At 44.3% G+C, this 22,062-nt stretch overlaps 2 protein-coding genes across 8 annotated transcripts in view; both read left to right on the top strand.

Annotated features, from left to right (window-relative positions):
• The window catches only part of LOC121484574 (zinc finger protein 180), a 59,588-nt gene extending 42,892 nt beyond the window's left edge, over positions 1–16,696 (top strand). The window contains exons 1-4 of one of the 5 annotated variants that reach the window (XM_041743987.1): positions 11,015–11,136; positions 11,398–11,493; positions 11,674–11,743; positions 12,697–16,696. In XM_041743987.1, coding sequence (XP_041599921.1) covers positions 12,717–14,918 — 2,202 coding nt within the window. In that variant the 5' untranslated portion in view covers positions 11,015–11,136; positions 11,398–11,493; positions 11,674–11,743; positions 12,697–12,716 and the 3' untranslated portion in view covers positions 14,919–16,696. Of the gene's footprint in view, positions 1–3,466; positions 4,104–11,008; positions 11,137–11,397; positions 11,494–11,673; positions 11,744–12,696 lie in introns of those variants that run through there. The other 4 variants (XM_041743986.1, XM_041743985.1, XM_041743988.1 and 1 more) reach the window with 4 other exon arrangements.
• Positions 16,697–16,807: 111 nt separating this feature from the next.
• Positions 16,808–22,062, top strand: part of ZNF285 (zinc finger protein 285) — a 30,287-nt gene continuing 25,032 nt past the window's right edge. The window contains exons 1-3 of one of the 3 annotated variants that reach the window (XM_041743994.1): positions 17,148–17,167; positions 18,001–18,137; positions 18,583–18,764. The gene's annotated coding sequence lies outside the window, so the exon portion shown is untranslated. Of the gene's footprint in view, positions 18,138–18,582; positions 18,765–18,961; positions 19,010–22,062 lie in introns of those variants that run through there. The other 2 variants (XM_041743993.1, XM_041743995.1) reach the window with 2 other exon arrangements.

Consider the following 22,062-nt stretch of genomic DNA (forward strand, 5'->3'; position numbering starts at 1 on the left):
TGGTTGGTAAACAAGAATCTGTCACGTTGGTCTTACTTTCTTCATTGCCCTTTTTGTACTCAGAAATCACCTTATTTATAGATTTGTTTGCTCACCAGAATGCAAGCACTATAAGAAGAAATATCTTGTCCATCTTATTTGCTCCAGTGTCCACAGTGTTTGTTATAGTCCCTGAGGTGGGATGCTGAATGTGTCTTTGTGCCTAGGTTAGTATTCCTAGGTTAGTGCTAGGATGAATGAATAACAGCAGTGATAGAGGTTGGCTAAGGATTTTGTGTGCCACGTAGTAGGCTATGAGCTTTATTCAAATAGGTATCCATGTGTATATGTGTGAAAAAGACAATTCTTTCAGCTCTTTGAGTAAGAAGTACTGTTTTCACTTGACAGCAGAAAGAACAGACTCATTCAAAGATTTGTCTCTCTTCTAGTGTTAACACAGCTACAAAGCAGCTGAGCCAGAACTTACACCCAGGCCGTTTGACAGCTCCAGTATTGAGAGTCAAGACCTGCATCGTCCCAACCCTGCCTCTCGTTTTACTCTCTGGATTAAAGCGCCATAATTTGCCTGTTTTCCTTAAACTTTAATTCCAGACTTATATTTGATTTCCTTTCACCTGCGTGTAGTTATTCATCTATTCCTGTTATTTCTACCTTTGTAATGTCTCTTATTCCCATTACCCTTTGTCCCACTGTCTGCGTCACCAATTATATTGGTCATCCTCTTTCTTTCCCCAGTGTGAGCTCCATATGGCAAAGGAGTGTATCTTTATTTAAACCTAAGCACCTGACAGATAGTAGAATGTCAGGGAATGTGTTCCCAGCTAGAATGTAGCTGCTCAAGTGCAGTCCTTGCCTGCCCTGATCACCACTGTGTCCCAACAGACCCAGCATGGTCCTTAGCACATAACTGACGAAGCGAATGCATGGCAGAAGAAAACCATTCTGCTCCATTGCTGGCATCAAAGAACCCAGGATCCAAGTATCAGCAGGCTGAGGTCACTTCAGTCCCAGTTTCCTATTTAAATATGTATTGGGTACCTATGTTGTGCCCGGAGCAGACTAAAATCCCAGCCATCGCATTCTCGTGGACACAGGAAGATAGTAAAAAAGAAAAACAGATAGTAGGTTAGGTGATAAATTTCATGGGAAAAATGAAGCAGGGAAGATGCTTTGGGAGGGCTAGAAGAGGGGTTTGCAGTAGTAGGAAGGATAATTAGGGATGAATTCAGGGAAAAGGTGATGATATCACTGGAAGGGTGGTGAGTAAGGACCCAAAGGAAGTGAAGGGTCTGTGATACTGGGGAAGGGGAACATCAGTGAAGGCCCTGAGGCAGGCACAGTCCTGGAGGGTCCAGAGGAGCTGAATTTAAATGGCATTGGTCTGAAAGACAATGTTAGAGATCTGACCCCTGCTCTTTGTCCTCCACCTCAGAGGTTAGTAGGTTGCCCAGTGTTCCACGTTTGCTTCAGACAGCAATCTCCTGTGCAGGGCAGTGCACAAACTGGGAGACAGGGAGGTGCTTGCCATAGTGGACTACGTAGAGGTCTGAGGGCAAAGTGGAGATGTGAGTTCAGGAAATATCTTATAGTGGGCACCCCAAAGGTATGTATCTCTCTGAACCTGCCCTGTGGCTCGGGTCTCAGGAGAAAGCAGATCAGGCAAAGAAGGGAAAGGAGGGAACTCACCGTCAGTGTATTTACATTACCTACTGACTGGCTCCGAGCTGGTTCCAAGAGTTCTGTTTGTCTCTGTGCTTCACATCCCATTGATAGAATTTGTAAAATGTGTGCCAGGCCCATGCAAAATGGAGAACATGAATAAAGAGAAGGGCCCATTCCCTTGATGATTTAGAGATATCTCTCTCTCTCTGTTTTTAAAGATTCATTTATTTCAAAGGGAGAGAGAGAGTGAGAGCGCATGAGTGCAAACAAGGGGTGAGGGGCAGAGGCAGAGAGAGAATCCTGAAGCAGACTCCCTGCTGAGTGCAGAGCCTAACACAGGGCTTGATCCCAAGATCCCGAATGAGATCATGACTGGAGTTGAAATCAAGAGTTGGCTGCTTAATCATCTGAATCACCCAGGCACCCTGATGGTTTATTTATTTTAAAAAAATTTTTTTAAGATTTTATTTATTTATTCATGAGAGACACAGAGAGAGAGACACATAGAGAAGCAGAGACACAGGCAGAAGAAGAAGCAGGCTCCATACGGGGAGCGGAGCCCGATGCGGACTCAATCATGGGACTCCAGGATCACGCCCTAGGCCAAAGGCAAGTGCTGAACCACTGAGCACCCAGGGATCCCCCACCCCGATGATTTAGAGATCTTAACAGGGCAGCTGTGTTTAAAGGTTGCAAGCCAGTAACCTAAAGTGGTTCAGGGTCTCAGAGTGACTAATTCAACTTGGTGGTGGCAGGAGAAGGATTCACTTAGAAAAGGAGTTCTTGAACTCCAGTCCATGGGCATAATGCAGGAGTGTTCATGAACTTGAGAGGGAAAAAATATACACGAGTTGAGTGAAAATTAGCATTTCTTTTAATTATGAAGGCAGGTGACAAACTCTAACAGTATCATCAGAACCCATGGCTCTGTTATCCATGTAAATCATAGATATTTTTATATTATAGTTGGTACAGATGTTTTAAAATATTACTTGCTCATTACTATTTTGAAAATACAGTAGTTAATAAATTCTTAATATTTAATGTGTAAAAAAAAGCACATCCCTGGTGTTTTATTATTTTTTTAATGTTGTATTCCAGTGTAATTAGGCTTTAAAATAATCCTGTGTGTTGCTTTTTTTTTAAGATTGTATTTATTCATGAGAGACACAGAGTGAAAGAGAGGCAGAGACACAGGCAGAGGGAGAAGCAGGCTCCATGCAGGGAGCCCGATGCGGGACTTGATCCCAGGACTCCAGGATCACGTCCTGGGCCAGAGGTGGTGCTAAACCGCTGAGCCACCCAGGGATCCCCTGTTTTTTTTTTTTAAATTTTTTTTTTTTTTTAATTTTTCATTTATGATAGTCACAGAGAGAGAGAGAGAGAGGCAGAGACACAGGCAGAGGGAGAAGCAGGCTCCATGCACCGGGAGCCCGATGTGGGATTCGATCCCGGGTCTCCAGGATCGCGCCCTGGGCCAAAGGCAGGCGCCAAACCGCTGCGCCACCCAGGGATCCCCCCTGTTTGTTTTTTAATGCACTTACAATGTTACTCTGAGTAAGAGTCTGTGAGTATCATGCCAAAGGAGGCTATGGAACAGAAAAGATTACAAACCCTGAGTTAGAAGGCCATTGCTAACCTGTGTCTTAAATTACAGAATCTTTGAGGACAGAGATTTTTTTTTTAAGTTTATGTATGTATGTATGTATATATATGTATGTATGTAATCTCTACATCAAACATGGGGCTTGAACTCATGACCCTGAGATCAGAGTACCATGCTCTTCTGACTGAGCCAGCCAGTACCCCCAGGACAGGGATTTTTAATCATTTTTATTTCCTCAGTGCCCACAGTATCACCTTAGTAAAGCTTTCACACTCTAGATTTTCCTTCACAGAACACAGGGCTAATGTGTTGGTAGCATCTCCACCCTTCTGTATGGCTCTGTGTCTCACTGTGACTCTACTGCTGCTAGGCCTTCCCAGCGGAAACTTCTCAAACTGTCCACAGCCATCTGCAGTGTTCTTGGCTCTGTGGACTGTGAGTCCTTCTGGAGCAGGGATGATGCATACAGCGACTCAGTAAGCGTCCACTGAATGAGTGGTATCCAAAAGGTGTGCATCCAGAAGGAAGACCCAGAGCTCTGGGGTCCAGAAGAAAGGACTAGATCAAGTCAAGTTCCCCTCTTGAGCCCAGAGGTCCCTGGAGCATGGGAACGAACCAGGCTTGGAACGTGAAGGTGGAGACAGGTCCTCCCTTTGGAGCCCAGCTAGCCATCTGACACTCCCTTGTCAGAGCTTGGAGAACCTCAAGAATACTGAAGGCCCAGAACTTCTGCTTCTCTAGCTTAAGAAGATCAGAGGAGAGCTAAAATTACTGCCACCCTGGGAAAACCTAGAAGGGACCATGGAGACTTGGACCTTGAGGCCCGGGGAGAGAGGTGAGAGCTCAGGAGGGGAGTGTGGTGGGAGAGTTGGAACCAGGTGTGGAGAGAGGAAAAGTGAGGTGGAGGAGAAGAATCCAGCATGTGAAGCAGCAGACATTGCTAGGGTCCTGGTAGATGGTCCGTGAGCCCAGGCAGGGGCCACCCCTTCTCATGGCTTCCTTCTCCCGCAGCTGTCCACTCTCAAGCCTCAGCCCTTTCTCAGGATGGGGAGGACAAGACCCAGTTTCAGGTGGGTTGAGATCTCTTTTCTCTCCAGAAATGACACATGAGGTGTCAGAGCGTAAAAATATCCCCCTCCCTTGGGAGAAGAGATGAGAAAACAGTGTATTGAGCAAGTAATGGCATTGCTCATTGCATTTATCCACAAAGTAGCTATGTGAGAGAGATGGTAGAAAGGAAGAAACGAGTGAGGAATCTTGGACTTGAACCCTGGTCAGTATGGCTATAATTTGCCATTCCGCTCCTTGTTCTCCTGCCAATCAATAATCATTTCATCTAAAGGCCTGAGCCTAAATCATACAGAGAGATGATGCTCAAATAATGAATCTTTCTCTGCCTGAGCTTTTCTCCTCCCTGGGACATTTTCTCTGATTTCTTTACAGAGGTCATATTCTCCAGGTAATACACCCTACTAGTACCCCATAAACAAAGTTAAAAGAGAACATACTAGGGTCACCTGGGTGGCTCAGTGGTTCAGCGTTTCTGCCTTGGGCTCAGGTTGTGATCCCAGCGTCTTAGGATCAGTCCCCCACAGGGAGCCTGCTTCTCCCTCTGCCTATGTCTCTGCTTCTCTCTGTGTGTCTCACGAATAAATAAATAAAATATTTTTTAAAAAGATCATATTAGGGGAAAAATGTCATCTATGACAAAATTATAAATTATAATCTTTGTTTTTGAAAGAGAGGTTCAAATAAAGACCCAAGCATTCTTAGGAAGGAGGAAAAGAAACACAAATGGCCTATAATTATATGAAAAATGATCAACCTCTATCAGTCAAGGTAGTACAGATTGAAACAAGGTATGATTCTTTTTTTTTTTAGCAGACAACCAAAGATTTGAAAGATCAGAGCTCAGTGTGAGCCGATGGAGAAACGGGTATATTGCACAAAAGTGCAAAAGACATTTTTTAGCCTTTAGTTCCACATATGTTTGCTCCAATATCCCCCAGTGTATAGGTTCATTCCAAATCAGAGCAAGTGTTCGCAGAATAATCATTGCAGTGTTGTTTATAACAGCAAAGGAAGAAAAAAAATGTAGCGGAGTGGACTCCATATCCATCCTTTGGGTTGATGTTAGATTATTATAGTTTCATTTGTTATCTTGTCTAGATTTTGTGCTGCATGTAGTGAGATAAAGTGGATGAAGCTATTAGGATGTAGAAAGATATGCACGTGCATGCTCTCTTCTCTCCGTCTCATACACACCCACATACAGTACATACCTGCATATGTGTTAACATTTTTTTTGAATCAAAAGAAAAAAAAGCAATTGTAAAATTTTAGCTACCTATTTTTTTTCAGCACATGCGAGATTCTTTTATAAAGCTTTCTTTTTTATGGAAAAACATTATGGAAGAATTTGGAAACTTAGTCACTTTTTTTCCAATATAATTTTAAATATGATTGGTGAACTTGCTCTGAGAGCTGAAAATACTGTTAATTACTGTCATTACCTTCTTTTTTTTTTTTTTTTTTAAGATTTTATTTATTTATTCATGAGAGAGGCAGGGACACAGGCAGAGGGAGAAGCAGGCTCCCTGCGGGGAACTCAGTGCAGGACTCCATCCCAGGAACCTGGGATCACGCCCTGAGCCAAAGACAGATACTCAATCACTGAGCCACCCAAGTGCCCCTGTCATTACCTTCTGATTTGTCAGCATGGATCCCCACAGTGGACTTGTCTCGGTTGTGTATATAGAAGTCGTTGTCTGCCACCTGTCCTTTTTACCCGTTTCTTCATTCCTGGCTTCATTTTGATTTATCTGTTGGTGTGCTTAATGTCATTCCCCAATTTGCTTTTCCCAGAGAAGACTTGTAGATGCCATACCCACTGAGCATTCCCATGCTGAGAAATGTCTGTTGCCTTTATGCCCAAATGGCAAATTGCCTGAGCTGAAAATTCATCATTCATACCTTGAGAACTGGTCTTCAGTCTTGTGCTGGCCTTTTTTCTCATGGCCTCTCCATTCATCTCCTGGTGAGCAGAGTTTATTCTGGGTTCTTAGTTACTTCAGCAGTTTTTTTTTTTCCAGAAAGGTCTGTTGTGTTTATGCTTGACAGCATCTTGGCTGAGTGTCATTTTCAAGGTCATACCTTAACTATCCTTGCTCTGCAGTCTTTTGGCATTAATTCTTTTTCTGCCTGGATGTTACTATTACGACTATTACTGTTAGTAATAGTTACTATTATTTTATTCATTTGGTCCTACGGGAACTCCTGTTATTAAAGGTATAACTTCTGGATCTGCCTTCCCTATCCTTTAATTTTTAATCTCCTCTTTGGTTTCCATGATATTCCAGGAGGCTCTCCTTTCCACTGCCCTGCTTGTGCTTCAGTGATGTTCATTCTGCTGGTTAGCTCATCTCCCAAGGCTTTATCAGTACTAAACATTTTTGCTAATCTTATAGAGGAGGGGGTGTGGCTAAGACCTTCCATGTCTTTTGCAGTTCCTCATACAGTAGGTACTGATGAGCATCTTCCCTATGTTTGCTGTAGTTGTATTTTCTCATCTGCAAATTCCTTATGAAATGCTTTTGCCCATTTTTCATTAATGAAAGGTGTTCTTTCAAGAAGAGTAGAGTTGTTAACTCGCCCATCAAAAGCGTTAGTTAATTTCTCTCAATCTTGACTTTGTGAGTGGTGAGTTGACCATGTGGAAGTGTAACATTTTCACAGTTTAATGATTTGTTAGTTCCCTTTTGAAAATGTGGTTTCATGTCCAGCTGCCAAAGGCTTTACCTATTCTAAGCCTAACCGAAAAGGCACCTAAATAGTTCTTATTTAAAAATGTTTTAGGGGTAGGGCACCTGGGTGGCTCAGTTGATTAAGCGTCTGCCTTCAGCTCGGGTCATGATCCTGGGGTCCTGGGATCGAGCTCCATGTCAGGCTCCCTGCTCAGCAGGGGAGTCTGCTTCTCCCTTTCCTTCTGCCCCTGCTCATGGTACTCTCTCTCTGTCTCTCAAATAAATAAATAAAATCTTAAAAAATATATGTAAATTAAAAAAAATGTTTTAGGGGCACCTGGCTGGCTCAGTGGTTGAGTGTGTCTCCCTTTGGCTCAGGTCATGATCCCAGGGTCCTGGGATTAAGTCCCACATCGGGCTCCCTGTAGGGAGCCTGCTTCTCCCTCTCTCTATGTCTCTGCCTCTCTCTGTGTCTCTTATGAATTAATAAATAAAATCTTTTTTAAAAAATTAAAAAAATAAAAATGTTTTAATCTCTAATATGGGTGTTTTTGTAAGTGGTGTAAGGTTGACATTTTTTTTTTAAGGTTTTATTTATTTATTTATTCATGAGAGACACACAGAGAGAGAGAAGAGAAGCAGAGACACAGGCAGAGGGCAAAGCAAGCTCCATGCAGGGAGCCTGACATGGGACTTGATCCTGGGACTCCAGGATCATGCCCTGGGCTGAAGACAACACTAAACCGCTGAGCCACCTGGGCTGCCCAAGGTTGACATTTAATTTCATTTTCTTTGAGATGGATAGCCAATCATGACAGTGCCATTTATTATATTTATCATTTATTTGCAAGTCAAGAAGTACTACTTTTATCATTTACACATTTTTGAACATATTTATGCATATATATATTTAGTAGTATTATATTTATATATAAATATAATGTATATTATATATATTTATGCATATTCATGCATATATATATTTAGTAGTATGTATACAGAGGAAGTAGTATTATAGTATATACAGAGGAAGTAGTATTATAGTATATACAGAGGAAGTAGTATTATATTTATATATAAATATATGTTATATATATTTTGCATATTTATGCATAATATATATATATATATTTAGTAGTATGTATACAGAGGAAGAGAAAGAACAGTTGATTTAGCTTTCCTCTGATGGGACCGTTCCTGCATTCTGTACTCTGGTCCACTGAGTTACTTGTACGTCTTTGTATTGTTTTACTATTCATATTGAACATATGCTTTTGAAGTTCAGGAGTTGCTGTTCTTCCCTTTTCTATTCATTCAACATTTGTCAGACACTTACTATGGGCCAAATATTGTTCTAAGCCCTGGTGATATATCAGGGAGCAACACGGCTAATGCCCCTGCTTTCATGGGGCTGGCATTCTAGAAGATGGAGACAGGTAGCAGACAGTTTAGAAACAAGATCGTCACTCTCAAGTGTCTTAAGCAACGTAAGCAGGGTGAATTGAGAGGTTTATTCAGTCATCCAAGCAAAGGATGGTGATGAGTTGGATTAGAGAGGTGGAAGTAATGATGAGGAGAAACAGATTTGAAGTATACTTTGGAATAATAATTGGCAGAGGTTTTTTTTTTTTTTTTTTTTTTTTTAATGAATAGATGTAAGGAATAAGGAAAAGGAAAGAATCAAGGATGCCTTTAAGGTAGGTGGTACTTGTGTTTACCCACACCAGGGAGATTAGAAGAGAACTATTCGGGAGGAAAGACTCACTTCAGATTGGGCTGTTTCTGCTTCACGATACCTTTCAGACATCCAGGTGGTAGTTGAGTAGGCAGGACTCAGTGTAGAAGGCAGAGCTGGATATAGATTCGGGAGTTAGTGGCAGGTCCACATCTGTTTAATTAATTGTCCGACTGGCTGCCTCTGGCCCAAGCTTTCTCCCCATCGTTATGCTGCCTCTAGTCTTGGGGTTGATCTGGGATTCTGCTCAGAAATGTACTCTGTCGGTGCCACTCCTTCTCCAGAGTGGGGAGGTGGGTTCCTTTGGTTTGGCCCTTCGGATCTCGTTGGGCCAGCAGGATAGCAGAGTGGTTCCAGCATGGTTAGCCAGGCTGCCCGACTTCAGTCCTGATTCACCACCACTTATTAGGTATATGGTCTTCGACAAATAACATTCGCTTTCTGAGACTGCAGTTTGCTCATCAGTGGAGGGGAGATAGTGCTAGCAGCTACCTTGTGAGTAGTTACTGATAACAGCAGATGAGAACATTCCCGATACTCCAGAAAGTTCTCACTTTCCGTGAGTTCTGAGACAATTGAGATCAATCATATAAAAATACTTAGGCTAGAGCCTGCTTTACAGTCATTTTTCTATAAGTAGACGGTATTAATGTCATCTGCTTTATAGACTCATTTCTGGTCCCCTGGTGACACACATCTTGGCCTTTACAGGACTGCTGTTAAAGTACAGTGGCTCTGCACCTAGGTTCTGTGTGTTCAGCTTGAACTAGACCTCTATCTCTAACCAGCTGTGTGACTGTGGCTGGGTTACTTCACCTCTTGGTTCATGCAAGAGTCCCTGAGACCACCCCCATGTTCAGGGATTTGCCAGGACCCAGGGGCTCAGTTGTTGTTTTATTCATGGCTAAGACTTGTTAGAGCAGCACACCTGGTTGCACCTGGCCTCCTCCAGATCTCACCCCATATATGTTTTCCCTTTGCTGATTTTGCTTGGTTTTTGTTTTTTGGGGTTTTTTGTTGTTGTTGTTTTTTAAAGTTGTAGCTGTGAGTGTGATTATGTACTGAGTCCTGTGAGTCCTTCTCATGAATCGTAGAACTTGGAAGTGAGCTTGGGGACCACCAGCACAAGCCCCATGGAAGCAGGGCTATTTTCTTCCTTATCTCTTTAATTCCTGTGTCTAATACTGTCTTATAGGTACTGAATATTTATGGAATGAGTAATATGTTGACAAGCATGCATTAAACCTTACTATAGCTACTTCAACTTCCTTCTTCTTAAAACTGTATCCATGAATTTGCTGAAAAAGTTAAGTATGTATAGAATCACAGCTCAACTTGTACCTTTTAATACCTTGTTACAGCTGTTCCAGGGACAGGCCAGAGGTAAAGTATAACTCTGAAAGCCCTCACATGCACTTGCCTCCCTCTCAAGAAGGCATGCCACAGTCTAAGTGAAGACAGTGAAGCTATCACAATATAGTCGATCACCGTGTTTCAGGATTTACAACTGCTGTCCATTGTTTTCCTCAGTGGACCAGAGCAATCTGCTTAAAAACCTTGGGCCACGGTTCATAACTGAGGATGACACAGTGTGATTTGAAACTCCGCAGTTTGAGGTGCTGCTTTAGAGGCCTCATCTGGTTGTGGACATGGTTACGTAAACATATCCATTGGTTACTTCTGTTAAGTGCTGACATGGAAACCTGTAAAAGGCGTGTGTGTGTGTGTGTGTGTGTGTGTGTGTGTGTGTGTGTGTGTGTACACACATACGGGTGTGTGTAGGGGGCTGCAGGCTAGGGCCACAAAGAACAGGATTTGCCCAGCTGCTGATGGAGGGGTGTGCGGCTGGTTGGTGAAGAACAGTCACTCTGGCAGAGAGGGTGATTTTGGTGTATGTACAGACATGCTCACTCCTAACGTTAGGCTGTGTGGGAACAGTTATTTCAGAGGAAAAATTGGTATTTTACCACTTGGAGTCAAATTGTGAGATGGACAGACCATGTGATTGAAGCATTGCAGTTTGATGGAATTGCCCTCAGCAGTGCTCACACTGAGCATAGAGTCGTGTTCGTTGCTTTGCTCATTGGGTAACCATGGACGATTGGTTGGTTAGAATTGACATTATTGGCATCAGACATCAACAAAACTAAATTTGACCTGCCAGACTGAGCAACTGCCTGCTTTCTTGCCTACTTTCCTTAGTGACTCTGAGTTTACCTTTCACCTGGTGAGTGTTTGTGTTTCACAGTGTTCCATGTTTTAGGAGCCATTGACCTTCAAGGATGTGGCCGTGGTCTTCACTGAGGAGGAGCTGAAGCTGCTGGACCCTACCCAGAAGAAGCTGTACCGAGATGTGATGCTGGAGAACTTCAGGAATCTGCTCTCTGTGGGTAAGGGGAACGTCTGGGTAATGGACGCTTACCTTGATTGGAGTGTTCTTGTTCCCTGGGGAGAGGGCGTTTTTTGGTCTTTGCATACAGATTCAGTCCTCCCTTTTTTAAAAAGAACAACCAGTTATAAAGAAGTTTCACTTGGTCAATCTTGAGTCCTTTCTGTGTCCTTCAAAGGCTTGAATGTTTTGGGATTTGGGCTACATTTTCTGACTATTTTTTGCATCTCAAGAATGTGCTTAATTAAGCCTTTTATTTTAGAGCAACGACCTTCCAAACCTGGTAAGATACCCACTTTGGAAAAAGGCAGAAAGACTTAGGTAACAGAGAGAGAAAGTCCCAGAGATGCACACCCAGGTGAGAACCTTGGAACTTGGAGTCCTGAACAGGCAGGGAGGGAGGGAGTTTGTCATGTAAAGGCCCCTTCTGACCCTTAATCCAACCTGTAGAAACTACATACTATTGTAGGTGATTGTTCTACGATTTCATTTTTGCTACTCAGTTCCGACCTTCTCACAATTCCTTCATGCTTTTCAGACAAGGACATACCCAGAGTGACCAAGGGGTACCTGGACTTGCCTCCCTCTGATAAGAACAGCCACGCAGTGTAAGACAAGCCAGTTAACTCCTCTGTCCTACTTATACCGATTTAACCCGTTTAACCTGTATATCCTACAAGTGCTCAGTTATAAAAAGATACATGTGATTTCAGCCCCTGAAGGTAAAAGTCACCCATTAAGAACTTCAAAAAGCAGGGACAGATTTTTTTTTTTTAATTTATCTGGAACTACATAGTAAACATGACAATCTGAAGACTTGCAGTCAGTAACAGGGATATGTTGGGTATTTTTATGCCTCTGTATCCTGTATCATGTGGATTCCTACCAGATATGCTCCCAGAAGACTGGGACACAGCTGGTACACTTTGGAGGATTTGCTGCTTCGTTCGTACCCCTGGGTTCAGCTCCTACATGCCCAGAATTTGAGTCATGCTGGGAGAGAGCACTAAGTGTGGCTCTAAAACTCAACTTCTGTGTTCGACACCTCGCCTACCCCTACCTCACAGCATGGCAGGGTGACCGCACCAGGTTACTCATCCTCTCTGTGCCTTGGGTCCCTCATCCGTAAAGCAGAAATGGTAGGATCCTTATCTCCATGTTATTCTGAGGGTGAAAGGAGTTAATGGGTGTATATCGTCAGCATCTAGGGAGTATTATGATAATGTTAGATATTATTATTTATAATTAGCAACAATGGCAGTAACTGGAGAGGTGAATTTTCTCAGCAGAAATCTGTTCTGAATTTCTTTCTCTCTTGGCAAATAGATGATGAGATGTAGTTTGTTATAGTATGATCATACTCACATTTAGCTTCAAAACTTGTTAACAAGAACGTTGTCTTTTTTTCAGACACAAAAGAAGTGCCCTGGTAGTGATGATACATACAGATGATTTTGCTCTAGGCTGATTACCAGTCTGAGCCTGAAAACCTGACTTGACTTGAGATCCTTGAGCCAGTCTTGTATTTGTTCTCATCTCTGAATTGTCTTTCACCCCATAGGAGACAAGAATGAAAAAGTCATGGAGTATATTCAAGAAAGAGAATTAAAGTGCCTTTCCTACAGAGAGCTCTCCTACTGGAAAATCTGGGAACAGGTGTCTGGTGAATTAACTGGGAGTCAGGACCATAGAGTAAATCTTCAAGGGAAAAGTTCCCAGTTCTCAGAAGACGCTTCTCCCTTCCAACGGTGGCCAGGAATACCCACTCGGGGTTCACCAATGGATAGTTTTGTGGCCAGTCTTCAGGGACCCGTTGGTTCAGAAAATCAAGAATTTCCATCCTGGAAAGGTGTAAGCCTGGTATCTGTTCAAGATTCTTGGATGAAATCCTTTGTGAATGAGCCATGGAACACTGGAGAAAGGTGTAAGAAACTCGACAGGCAAGATACAGTATGTAAACGTGAGGGGGACAGTTACAGCTTCCACTGGATATCGCCTTGTTGCAATGACCATGGATTACCTGAAAGAGAGAGACCCTGTAATTGCGATCAGTGTGTTAAAAAGTCGATTCTTCATCGCCCCGACTCCCAAGAGGATGACTGGAAAAGACACGAATGTGGAAATGGCTTCAGGGGAGATTCACACTTTCCCACTCATCCAAGAGGGCCCTCAAGAGAGAAACCCCATAAATACGAGTTTGGTCCAGGCCTAAGACCTACTGCCCATCTGGAGAAACCTCAAAGGACTCCCTCAGGTGAGAAACCCCCTACAAGTAAGGAGTGCGGTCGGGGCCGAAGGCTGAATCCACGAGGGCCCAGCCGGCCCCAGGCCCCTGCAGGGGAGATGCCCTACCGGTGTGAGGCCTGTGGGAAGGGCTTCCGGTACCAGTCGATTCTCCTCATACATCAAGGGGTCCACACGGGAAAGAAGCCTTACACGTGCGAGGAGTGTGGGAAGGCGTTCGGTCGCAGCTCCAACCTGCTGGTCCATCAGCGGGTCCACACTGGTGAGAAGCCGTATAAGTGTGGTGAGTGCGGAAAGGGCTTCAGCTACAGCTCAGTGCTGCAGGTGCACCAGCGGCTGCACACGGGGGAGAAGCCCTACACGTGCGGTGAGTGTGGCAAAGGGTTCTATGCCAAGTCTGCGCTCCACAAGCACCAGCATGTGCACCCAGGGGGCAAGCCCTATAGCTGCATCCAGTGCGGGAAGGGCTTCACCTGCAGCTCGCACCTCAGCAGCCACCAGAAGTCGCACACAGGACAGAAGCCCTACCAGTGTGACAAGTGCGACAAAGGTTTCAGTTACAACTCGTACCTCCAGGCACACCAGCGAGTTCACACTGGCCAGCGCCTCTTTGAATGCGACGTATGTGGGAAGACTTTCAGTTACAGCTCAGGGCTTCTCCGGCACCAGAGGCTGCACACAGGAGAGAAGCCCTACAAGTGCGATTGCGGGAAGGGCTTCGGCCGCAGCTCGGACCTTCACGTCCACCAGCGGGTCCACACTGGGGAGAAACCCTATAAGTGCATTGAGTGTGGGAAGGGCTTCCGGCGGAATTCAGACCTTCATAGTCACCAGAGGGTCCACACGGGAGAGAGACCCTTCGTGTGTGATGTGTGTGGGAAGGGCTTTATTTATAGCTCCGACCTCCTTATCCATCAGAGGACCCACACGGGAGAGAAGCCCTACAAATGTGCCGAGTGTGGCAAAGGCTTCAGTTACAGCTCGGGGCTTCTCATCCACCAGAGGGTCCACACTGGCGAGAAACCTTACAAATGTGAAGCGTGTGGGAAGGGGTTCAGGTGTACCTCAAGTCTCTACAAGCATCAGCGGATTCACACAGGAAAGAAGCCCTATACATGTGACCAGTGTGGCAAGGGATTCAGTTACGGCTCGAATCTTCGCACCCACCAGAGATTGCACACGGGAGAGAAACCCTACACGTGTTACGAATGTGGCAAGGGCTTCAGATATGGCTCCGGCCTCCTCAGCCACAAGAGAGTGCACACCGGAGAGAAGCCATATAGATGTGACGTGTGTGGGAAGGGCTATAGCCAGAGTTCACACCTTCAAGGTCACCAGCGGGTCCACACTGGCGAGAAGCCCTACAAATGTGAGGAGTGTGGGAAGGGCTTTGGTCGAAGCTCCTGTCTTCATGTCCACCAAAGAGTCCACACGGGTGAGAAGCCCTACAGATGCGGGGAGTGTGGGAAGGGCTTCAGTTACAGCTCAGGCCTGCGAAATCATCAGCGAGTGCACATAAGTGAGAAACCTAACAAGTAGGCATGCGTTGAGATGGAACCTGAACTTATTCACCTGGCTGCCAGCGCAGGAGGAAGACTTTGTGAACATGATGTGTGGGGTTGGCTGCAGTGGAGGCTGACCTGGTCACCATGGCCTGGTCTGCAGAGGAACGGAAGACCCAGAAGTTGGAGAGATGGGAAGGGAAGACCCAGAAGTTTGAGAGATGGGAAGGGAAGACCCAGAAGTTTGAGAGATGGGAAGGGAAGACCCAGAAGTTTGAGAAATGGGAAGAGCACTTGAGTTTCATACTTCCATCTCCAGAGTCTGTCGCTGGGCAGACTGTCCTCAAAGAAGTAGGACAGGGACCTCAGTAAAAATCATCACTCTCATTAGAGTCGGCCCAGGAGGGAGTTTTTATAAATAATACGAGTGAGAATGGATCAAGAGCAGGTTGTGGACATGGATTCCTTGTGGGGAAAGGGGAGGAATACCTACAAACGGGACAAATGTAGGAAAAGGTGGTCACTTTACTAAAACCAATATTGTGTGTACTTTTTAGATTGGTTTTACAAAAATTGAAAGATGATTTTTACCATTGGTTGAGGGAGGCCAGTTGCTTTTAGAAGACCAGCAACAGTTAGAGGGAGGGTCCCCTCTCTTGGCAGGTCTGGATGATGTGTCTCCATCACGTTTTTTTATATCATGTTGTGGTGAATATGTTTTATCCCCTAGAGATAAACTGCTCTCTTGGAGAGGTTGTACTGAACTGCAGGGCCATTTCATTTTATCAGGTTGTTTTGTGTAAAATAGGCTCTCTGCCCAGCATGGAGCCCATCATGGGGCTTGAACTCACGATCCTGAGATCAAAACCTGAACCAAGATCACGAGTCAGATGCTCAACTGACTGAGCCACCCAGATGCCCCTCATTTTATCAGCTTTTAAAAACAAATGAACAAAAAAGCTGATTGGCATTGCATTGAATTTACAGGTTAATTTGTTTTATTGCTATCATGAGTATAATACTGCTGCCCTATTTCATTTTATAGTGTTTTTAAACAGGTGAGACAAAATACTAGAGCATTTGAAAAAATCAGAAATACCATTTTAACTTGTCAGAATATCTGTGGTAAAATAGTCACCACAGAATTTATTGATAGGAGTGAAAAAAAGTCTTTAGAAGGAATTTGTCAGTGTCTCAAGTTTAATTTGTATAGTCTTTGAAGTGGCAATAAGTATGTAGTAATTGATACTTGGGAGATAATTGCACATGTGGAAAAAGATGTATGCATATGGCTGAGTTTCTTAGCGTTTTCTTACTATAGAAAAAAAGATGTTAATACTCCAAGTGTAATAAGTTAATGCACATGTAAATGAGTGAAAATCACTTAAAATGTTCAAGTACACCTACATTGACATTGAAGATTGCCCATAAACTATTTTGTGAGCCAGGAAAGTTGTAGAATAATTTTAGTATGACCCTGTTTTGTTCATAGTTTTTTTTGTGTGTGTATGTTTATTGAGAGAGAAAGAAAAAAATTTATGAAAGTTTAGTATGATATCTCTATCATACAATGCCTATCTCTAGTAAGTGGGATGCAGAATGTGTAATATATTCGTGTACTTTTATGTGTTTCACTTTTTAACAAAGAGTATATATCAATTTTATAACAATAGTAAAGCTATTTTTTAAAAAATTAATTGGATGGAACAGTGCCTTATGGTCAAAATCCATGTCATAACCTCTATAATTTTGTTGTTGCCTTTTCTTTCTACTGTTTACTTAGCACCTATTGCCAAATATATGGTATGCAATGAACTGAGAAATTTGTGACAGATACTTTCAGAGGCTGCATAATTTTTGTTGGCTTGGTTAGAAATGAGGGTGGTCTGGATACTTGGGAGGAGCTTTGGTGCTCCACACTGCATCCTGCCCCCCTGGGACCTGCACCCCCAACCATGGCTTCGTAGAGGGCAGTACACCTCCGTGTGTTCCCTCTACTCTGACTTCCTCATCTGGGAGACGGGAGACCTGGGGCACTGTGTGGGCTGAGCTCTCTGCTGCCTACAGGAAGGTGGGGAAAGGGCCACTTTCTATCTAAATGAATAAAGAACATGTCTTGGGGTCAGAAGCAAAGTGGCGATAGGTAAAACGGTTAGCTTTCTGAAGGGGCCTGGAAAAAGATCTCTGGTGTTTTGTGGAAAAGCAGCTGCACTGTTCCAGTCGTGGAGTGGGTTTTATACCCAAAGAACAAATGTAGACACCATTCCTGCAGCTCAGACTCTCAAGGTTTGTGGTTGAAAAGCTCACTAAATGGATTTCCAAAGAATGATGGCAGATTCTTTTTTTTTCCCCCTGTAGTTTTATTTATTTATTTATTTTTAAAAGCTCCAAAATTTGAAAATTTTTTTGTGTTTGTTTAGTTTCAGGGGTAGAATTGCATATAACAGCCAGTTCTCATTATAGCATGTGCCCTCCTAATGCCTGTCACCCACTTAACCCCAGTAGTAGATGAGGTCAAAAAGGAGAGGCTGAAAGGGAATAAGTTAACTCAGATGTGGAAGATTGACATAGTTATTGCAGTTATTATCAAGGCATTTGTTAAACATCCTCCTCCATCCAATAGACTGTTTTAAGATCTGCCAAAATTAAGGGTGACTCCCATCTCTGTGGCAGATCTTACTAGATTTTTTTTTTTTTTTTAAGATCCCAATGAAACTAATGTGAAGGGCTAGGCCAGAAGAACTTCACTGTCCCCTTTATGTGCCATGAGTTGCAACACCAAGCTGTATAGCTGGATATTAAACTTCAGCTCCTGCCCACTGCTTGGTGGTGGGGGCTCTTCAATTATCTGCCTGGTTTAGGACCTGGGCTGGCAAAAAAGAGAGTATGTTCTCACCCGTTTTTCAGTCCTTTCTTCCAGGCCAGAACTGTGGGCCTCTAGTGAAATAATTATTCAGTTTTCTTACTCCATGAAGGCACAAAAAAAGATATTTTATCAGTAATCTTAAAATGCAAAAAATAAGTCCCAACGGGGGAGGCTTCTCAAAGGGAATATAAAAACTTTCCATGTCTTCGTGATTTGTGGAAATATGTCTCTTATAAGACTCCCACCTACCCAGACTCGTGCTGACCCCTGATTCAAAACAGAAGGCACTGGTGGTTGATTCTGCTTCTCTAGAGAAAGGGAAACATGATGGGACTGTCAGCTCTCAAGTGCAGAAGATTTTCCAGAGTGTCTTCAATAGAAATGGAAAAGGTATTTAAGTTTTAATTGAAAAATGGCATGTTTAAAAAAAAATGGCATGTTTATAAAATTAGAGAGTATGTCCGCAGAATAAGAACCTGTAAGGGTTTTTCATTAGAATGGGGGAGGCAGCCGGGTTCCCCGGGTAGTGTTAAGCGTCTGCCTTCAGCTCAGGTCATGATCCTAAAGTCCTGGGATCCAGTCCAGTGGTGTTGGGCTCCCTGCTCCGTGGGGAGCCTGCTTCTCCCTCTCCCTCTGCCTGCCACTCCCCGTTTGTGCTCTCTAATAGATAAAATCCTTAAAAGTAATAATTAAAATGGGAATAATTGCTCATTTGCGAGTGATAGGATATTGAATCTTGCCCCTCCTTTGTATCATGGGCGGAGAATGATTTGTCTTAATTATTGTTAACATTTCGCTTATTTTATCACTATTCGCATTGTTATTACTGTTTTAGATAAATGGGCAGAGCACAGGTGTCCCGGCAAGAGGGCCACGGATCCCCAGGCTGCCACCCCTACCCCACGTGCGGTTTCTACGGCGGCGCAGGGTCTTCTGGGGATTGTAGTCCACAGGCTTCTCGCGCCTGCGCTGTGGGCCCGGGAGCTCGCTGTGGGCGGCATTGTTCGGGGCGCTGAGGTGAGTCAGGCCGGGACCGCGCCCCCCTTCGGAGGCGTCCCGAGCGAGGAGGGGGAAAGGTGTGTGTGTTGCTGGGACCCGGCCCTATCGACGTGTGGGAGGAGTTGGAAGCGGGGACTGGTGGCCAATGGAGGAGCCTCCTGGGCGGGGCGGAGTGTCGAGGGGGCTCGCCCGGCATTCCCTGGGAGGAGGTGGGCGGACTGGAGCCGGCTTTGGGGGAACTGACTCCGGCAGCGCCTCTGCAGGTTCGGGATAGGGGCCTGTGCGTCCCCGCGTCGGGGTTGCTGTCAGTCTCGGAATGTGCGTCTCTGGCCCGGGACCGGCACAGGAGGGCGTTGGCTCAGGTTTGAGGGTTAACGGTTTGGGCCAAGCATCCCCTGACTGTGGAGAGGGTTTGGCTCCGGCCGTCATCCCCGAGTGTGGGGACGGCTTGGGCTCCTCATTCCTGGCCTCGCTTGGCTCAGCAGCCCTAGATGCTCTTGGATTCTGAAGTTTGGGATTTGGCAGCTTTCTCTTGAGTCTTGAATCTCCGAGTTTGGGACTTGGCGGGCCCGACTCTAGGGGGGCATCTTTGTTACCCGAAACCCATCTTTGTTCACTTCTTGGTGGGTGTTGAGGCAAAAGACACAACTAAAGCCGGATTATAGGAAAAGGAAGGATTTTTTTTTGCTACAAGTAAAGGGGACGGGGGCGGGGCGGGTATTTTCCAAAGCAGGGTCTCCTGGAATAACAAAACTGGGGAAGTTTTAAGCTAATGGCTCATACATATTCATGAAGGGGCTTGTGTGCAATGAGAAATTCAGCCTGGAATTGGGGGACAAAAGTCATCCTAAGGTAACAGAGTCCAGGTCTAATCAAAGTCATGAGGGCCGGCAAGGGTCAGCATCATCAGTTCTCTGGCTCCAGTTGGTCTGGTATCTCGGTGCTCAAGGGGCTCTAGATCCTAAAAAGATAACTCAAGAGTGTGCTTCCCCTCACTTCACTTTTGAATCAGCACCATTGAGTTTACCATTGATTGATTGTCCCTGATCTGAGCAGGCTATCTCCAGCTTGATAGTGACTGTTTATTCTTATACTCTTAAGTTCCTTTAATTAAAAAAAAAATTTTATTTATTCATGAAAAGCACACAGAGAAAGGCAGAGACATAAACAGGGAGGAGTAGGCTCCCCGCGGGAAGCCCGATGCGGGACTCGATCCAAGGACCCCGGGATCACGACCTGAGCCAAAGGCAGATGCTCAACCACTGAGCCCCGCAGGTGCCCCTTTTTTGTTCCTTTAAATTACTAACTACTGAGGTCTATTGTGCAATTTCAACATATCCCAGGAAGTTCTGTGAGGAAGGTGCTTTGGGCAAGTAGTGCCAGTCAGGCTTAGATCTCAAGATGGCCAGGACGTAGAATGACTGAACTGACTTTTTTTTATGTCAAGAAGCTATGTCTCCTCTTTCTTGGGGGACCCCTAACTCTTTCTGCTTACCTCTTGACTTTTCTCCTCTCTCTGATTAGAAATCTGGTCTCTGAATACTGTTTGAAGAGAACTGCCCCAAATTATAAACCCTGTCCTCACCTTGCATGTAGTGAGGCAGGGAATGCAGACTTTGAGGCTTATGGGATACAGAGCAAATGGCAGATTGCTCAATTGCTGCCAACAAATTAGAAATTTGTTTTTTTTTTTTATTATTATTTATTTACGAGAGTCACAGAGAGAGAGAGAGAGAGGCAGAGACACAGGCAGAGGGAGAAGCAGGCTCCATGCACCGGGAGCCCGATGTGGGATTCGATCCCGGGTCTCCAGGATCGCGCCCTGAGCCAAAGGCAGGCGCCAAACCGCTGCGCCACCCAGGGATCCCAACAAATTAGAAATTTGAGGGGCGTCTGAGTGGCTCAGCAGTTGAGCATCTGCCTTTGGCTTGGCGTGATGCCAGGGTCTGGGGATCAAGTCCCTCACTGGGCTCCCTGCAGGGAGCCTGCTTCTCCCTCTGCCTGTGTTTCTGCCTCTCTCTCCCACCCCCTCTCTCTGTGTGTCTCATGAATAAATAAATAAAATTTTTAAAAATTAGAAATTTGAACAGTGACTCTACATTTGATAAAATCAGAATTGATGTTAATTATTTTAGGTGTAATATTAGCACTTTTAGAACTATTTCATATCTTTTAGAACAACATAATGAAGTATTTCTGGATTACACAATATGGTGAATATGGTGTCAGGGATATGCTTCCAAATAATATGTATGTGGGCAGTGGGTAGAGGTATAGTTAAAACAAGAGAGACCAAGTGTTGATAATTGCTTAAACTGCATGATTGGTACCTGGGGGTTCATTAGACTATTCTATCTATCTCTGCATGTGTTTGAAATTCTTATGATAAAATATTTTTGAAACAATTTTCCAGTTAACCAGCTAGGAAGTGCCCTGAGAAAGCAGAAAAGGTTGGATTTACTCATAGTTGCATATAGTATGTGGTGGCTAGATGTTGCGAATTCCCCCTCAAACTAGACCCCTGGGCCCTGGGAGTCACTGTGAGTTCAGGGGTGTGGTCAGAGCTTCATATGTTTCAATAAAATCCTGAAGTTTTCTTCTTTTCGTAATGAAACTGATTCATAGGTATTTTATGTCTCTTCTTTCCTTTTGAGAATGGGATAATTTTATCTTTTATCTCTGCAAACACAGGTGTGTTTTTCAACACCTCAAACCTAATATTTCCAAAACTGAGCTCCTGATCCTCTACAGAACTGGCCGCTATAAAACCTTCCCCATTTCTGTAAATGGCAGCTCCATCCTTTGAGTCATTGAGGCCAGAGCCTCCTCTCCCTGCTTTCCACCCCAGATGCAAGTGATCAGCAGATCCCATTGACTGTATCTTCAATATAAAAGCAGACCCCAGCAATTTCTCACTGCCTCCACCACTACTTCCCTTACCCAAGGCACCATCATCCCTTGCTGGGATTATCATGATAACCTCCTACCTGTCTTCCTGCTCTCCTTCTTGTCTCCCTTAGTCCATTCTTAACAGCAGCCAGAGGAATCCTTTTGATAACTACATTACATCATGTCAACTCTCTCTTCAGAATCCTTCCATTGTTCCCATCTAATGAAGGTAACAGCCAAAGTCCTTAAAACGGCCTAGAAGACTGCATTCCATCTGGCTCATGTTTACTTTTATTTCATGTCTGATAGCTCATTCCCTGACTCATTCCACTTCAGCCACATGCCATGTATGCTGCCATTTCTCGGTATTGATGCTCACTTGCTGTCCCCTCTGTCTAGAATGCTCTTCGGACACATGTTTGTATTG

The sequence above is a fragment of the Vulpes lagopus genome, chromosome 2, assembly GCF_018345385.1.
Source record: "Vulpes lagopus strain Blue_001 chromosome 2, ASM1834538v1, whole genome shotgun sequence".
NCBI lineage: Eukaryota > Metazoa > Chordata > Mammalia > Carnivora > Canidae > Vulpes > Vulpes lagopus.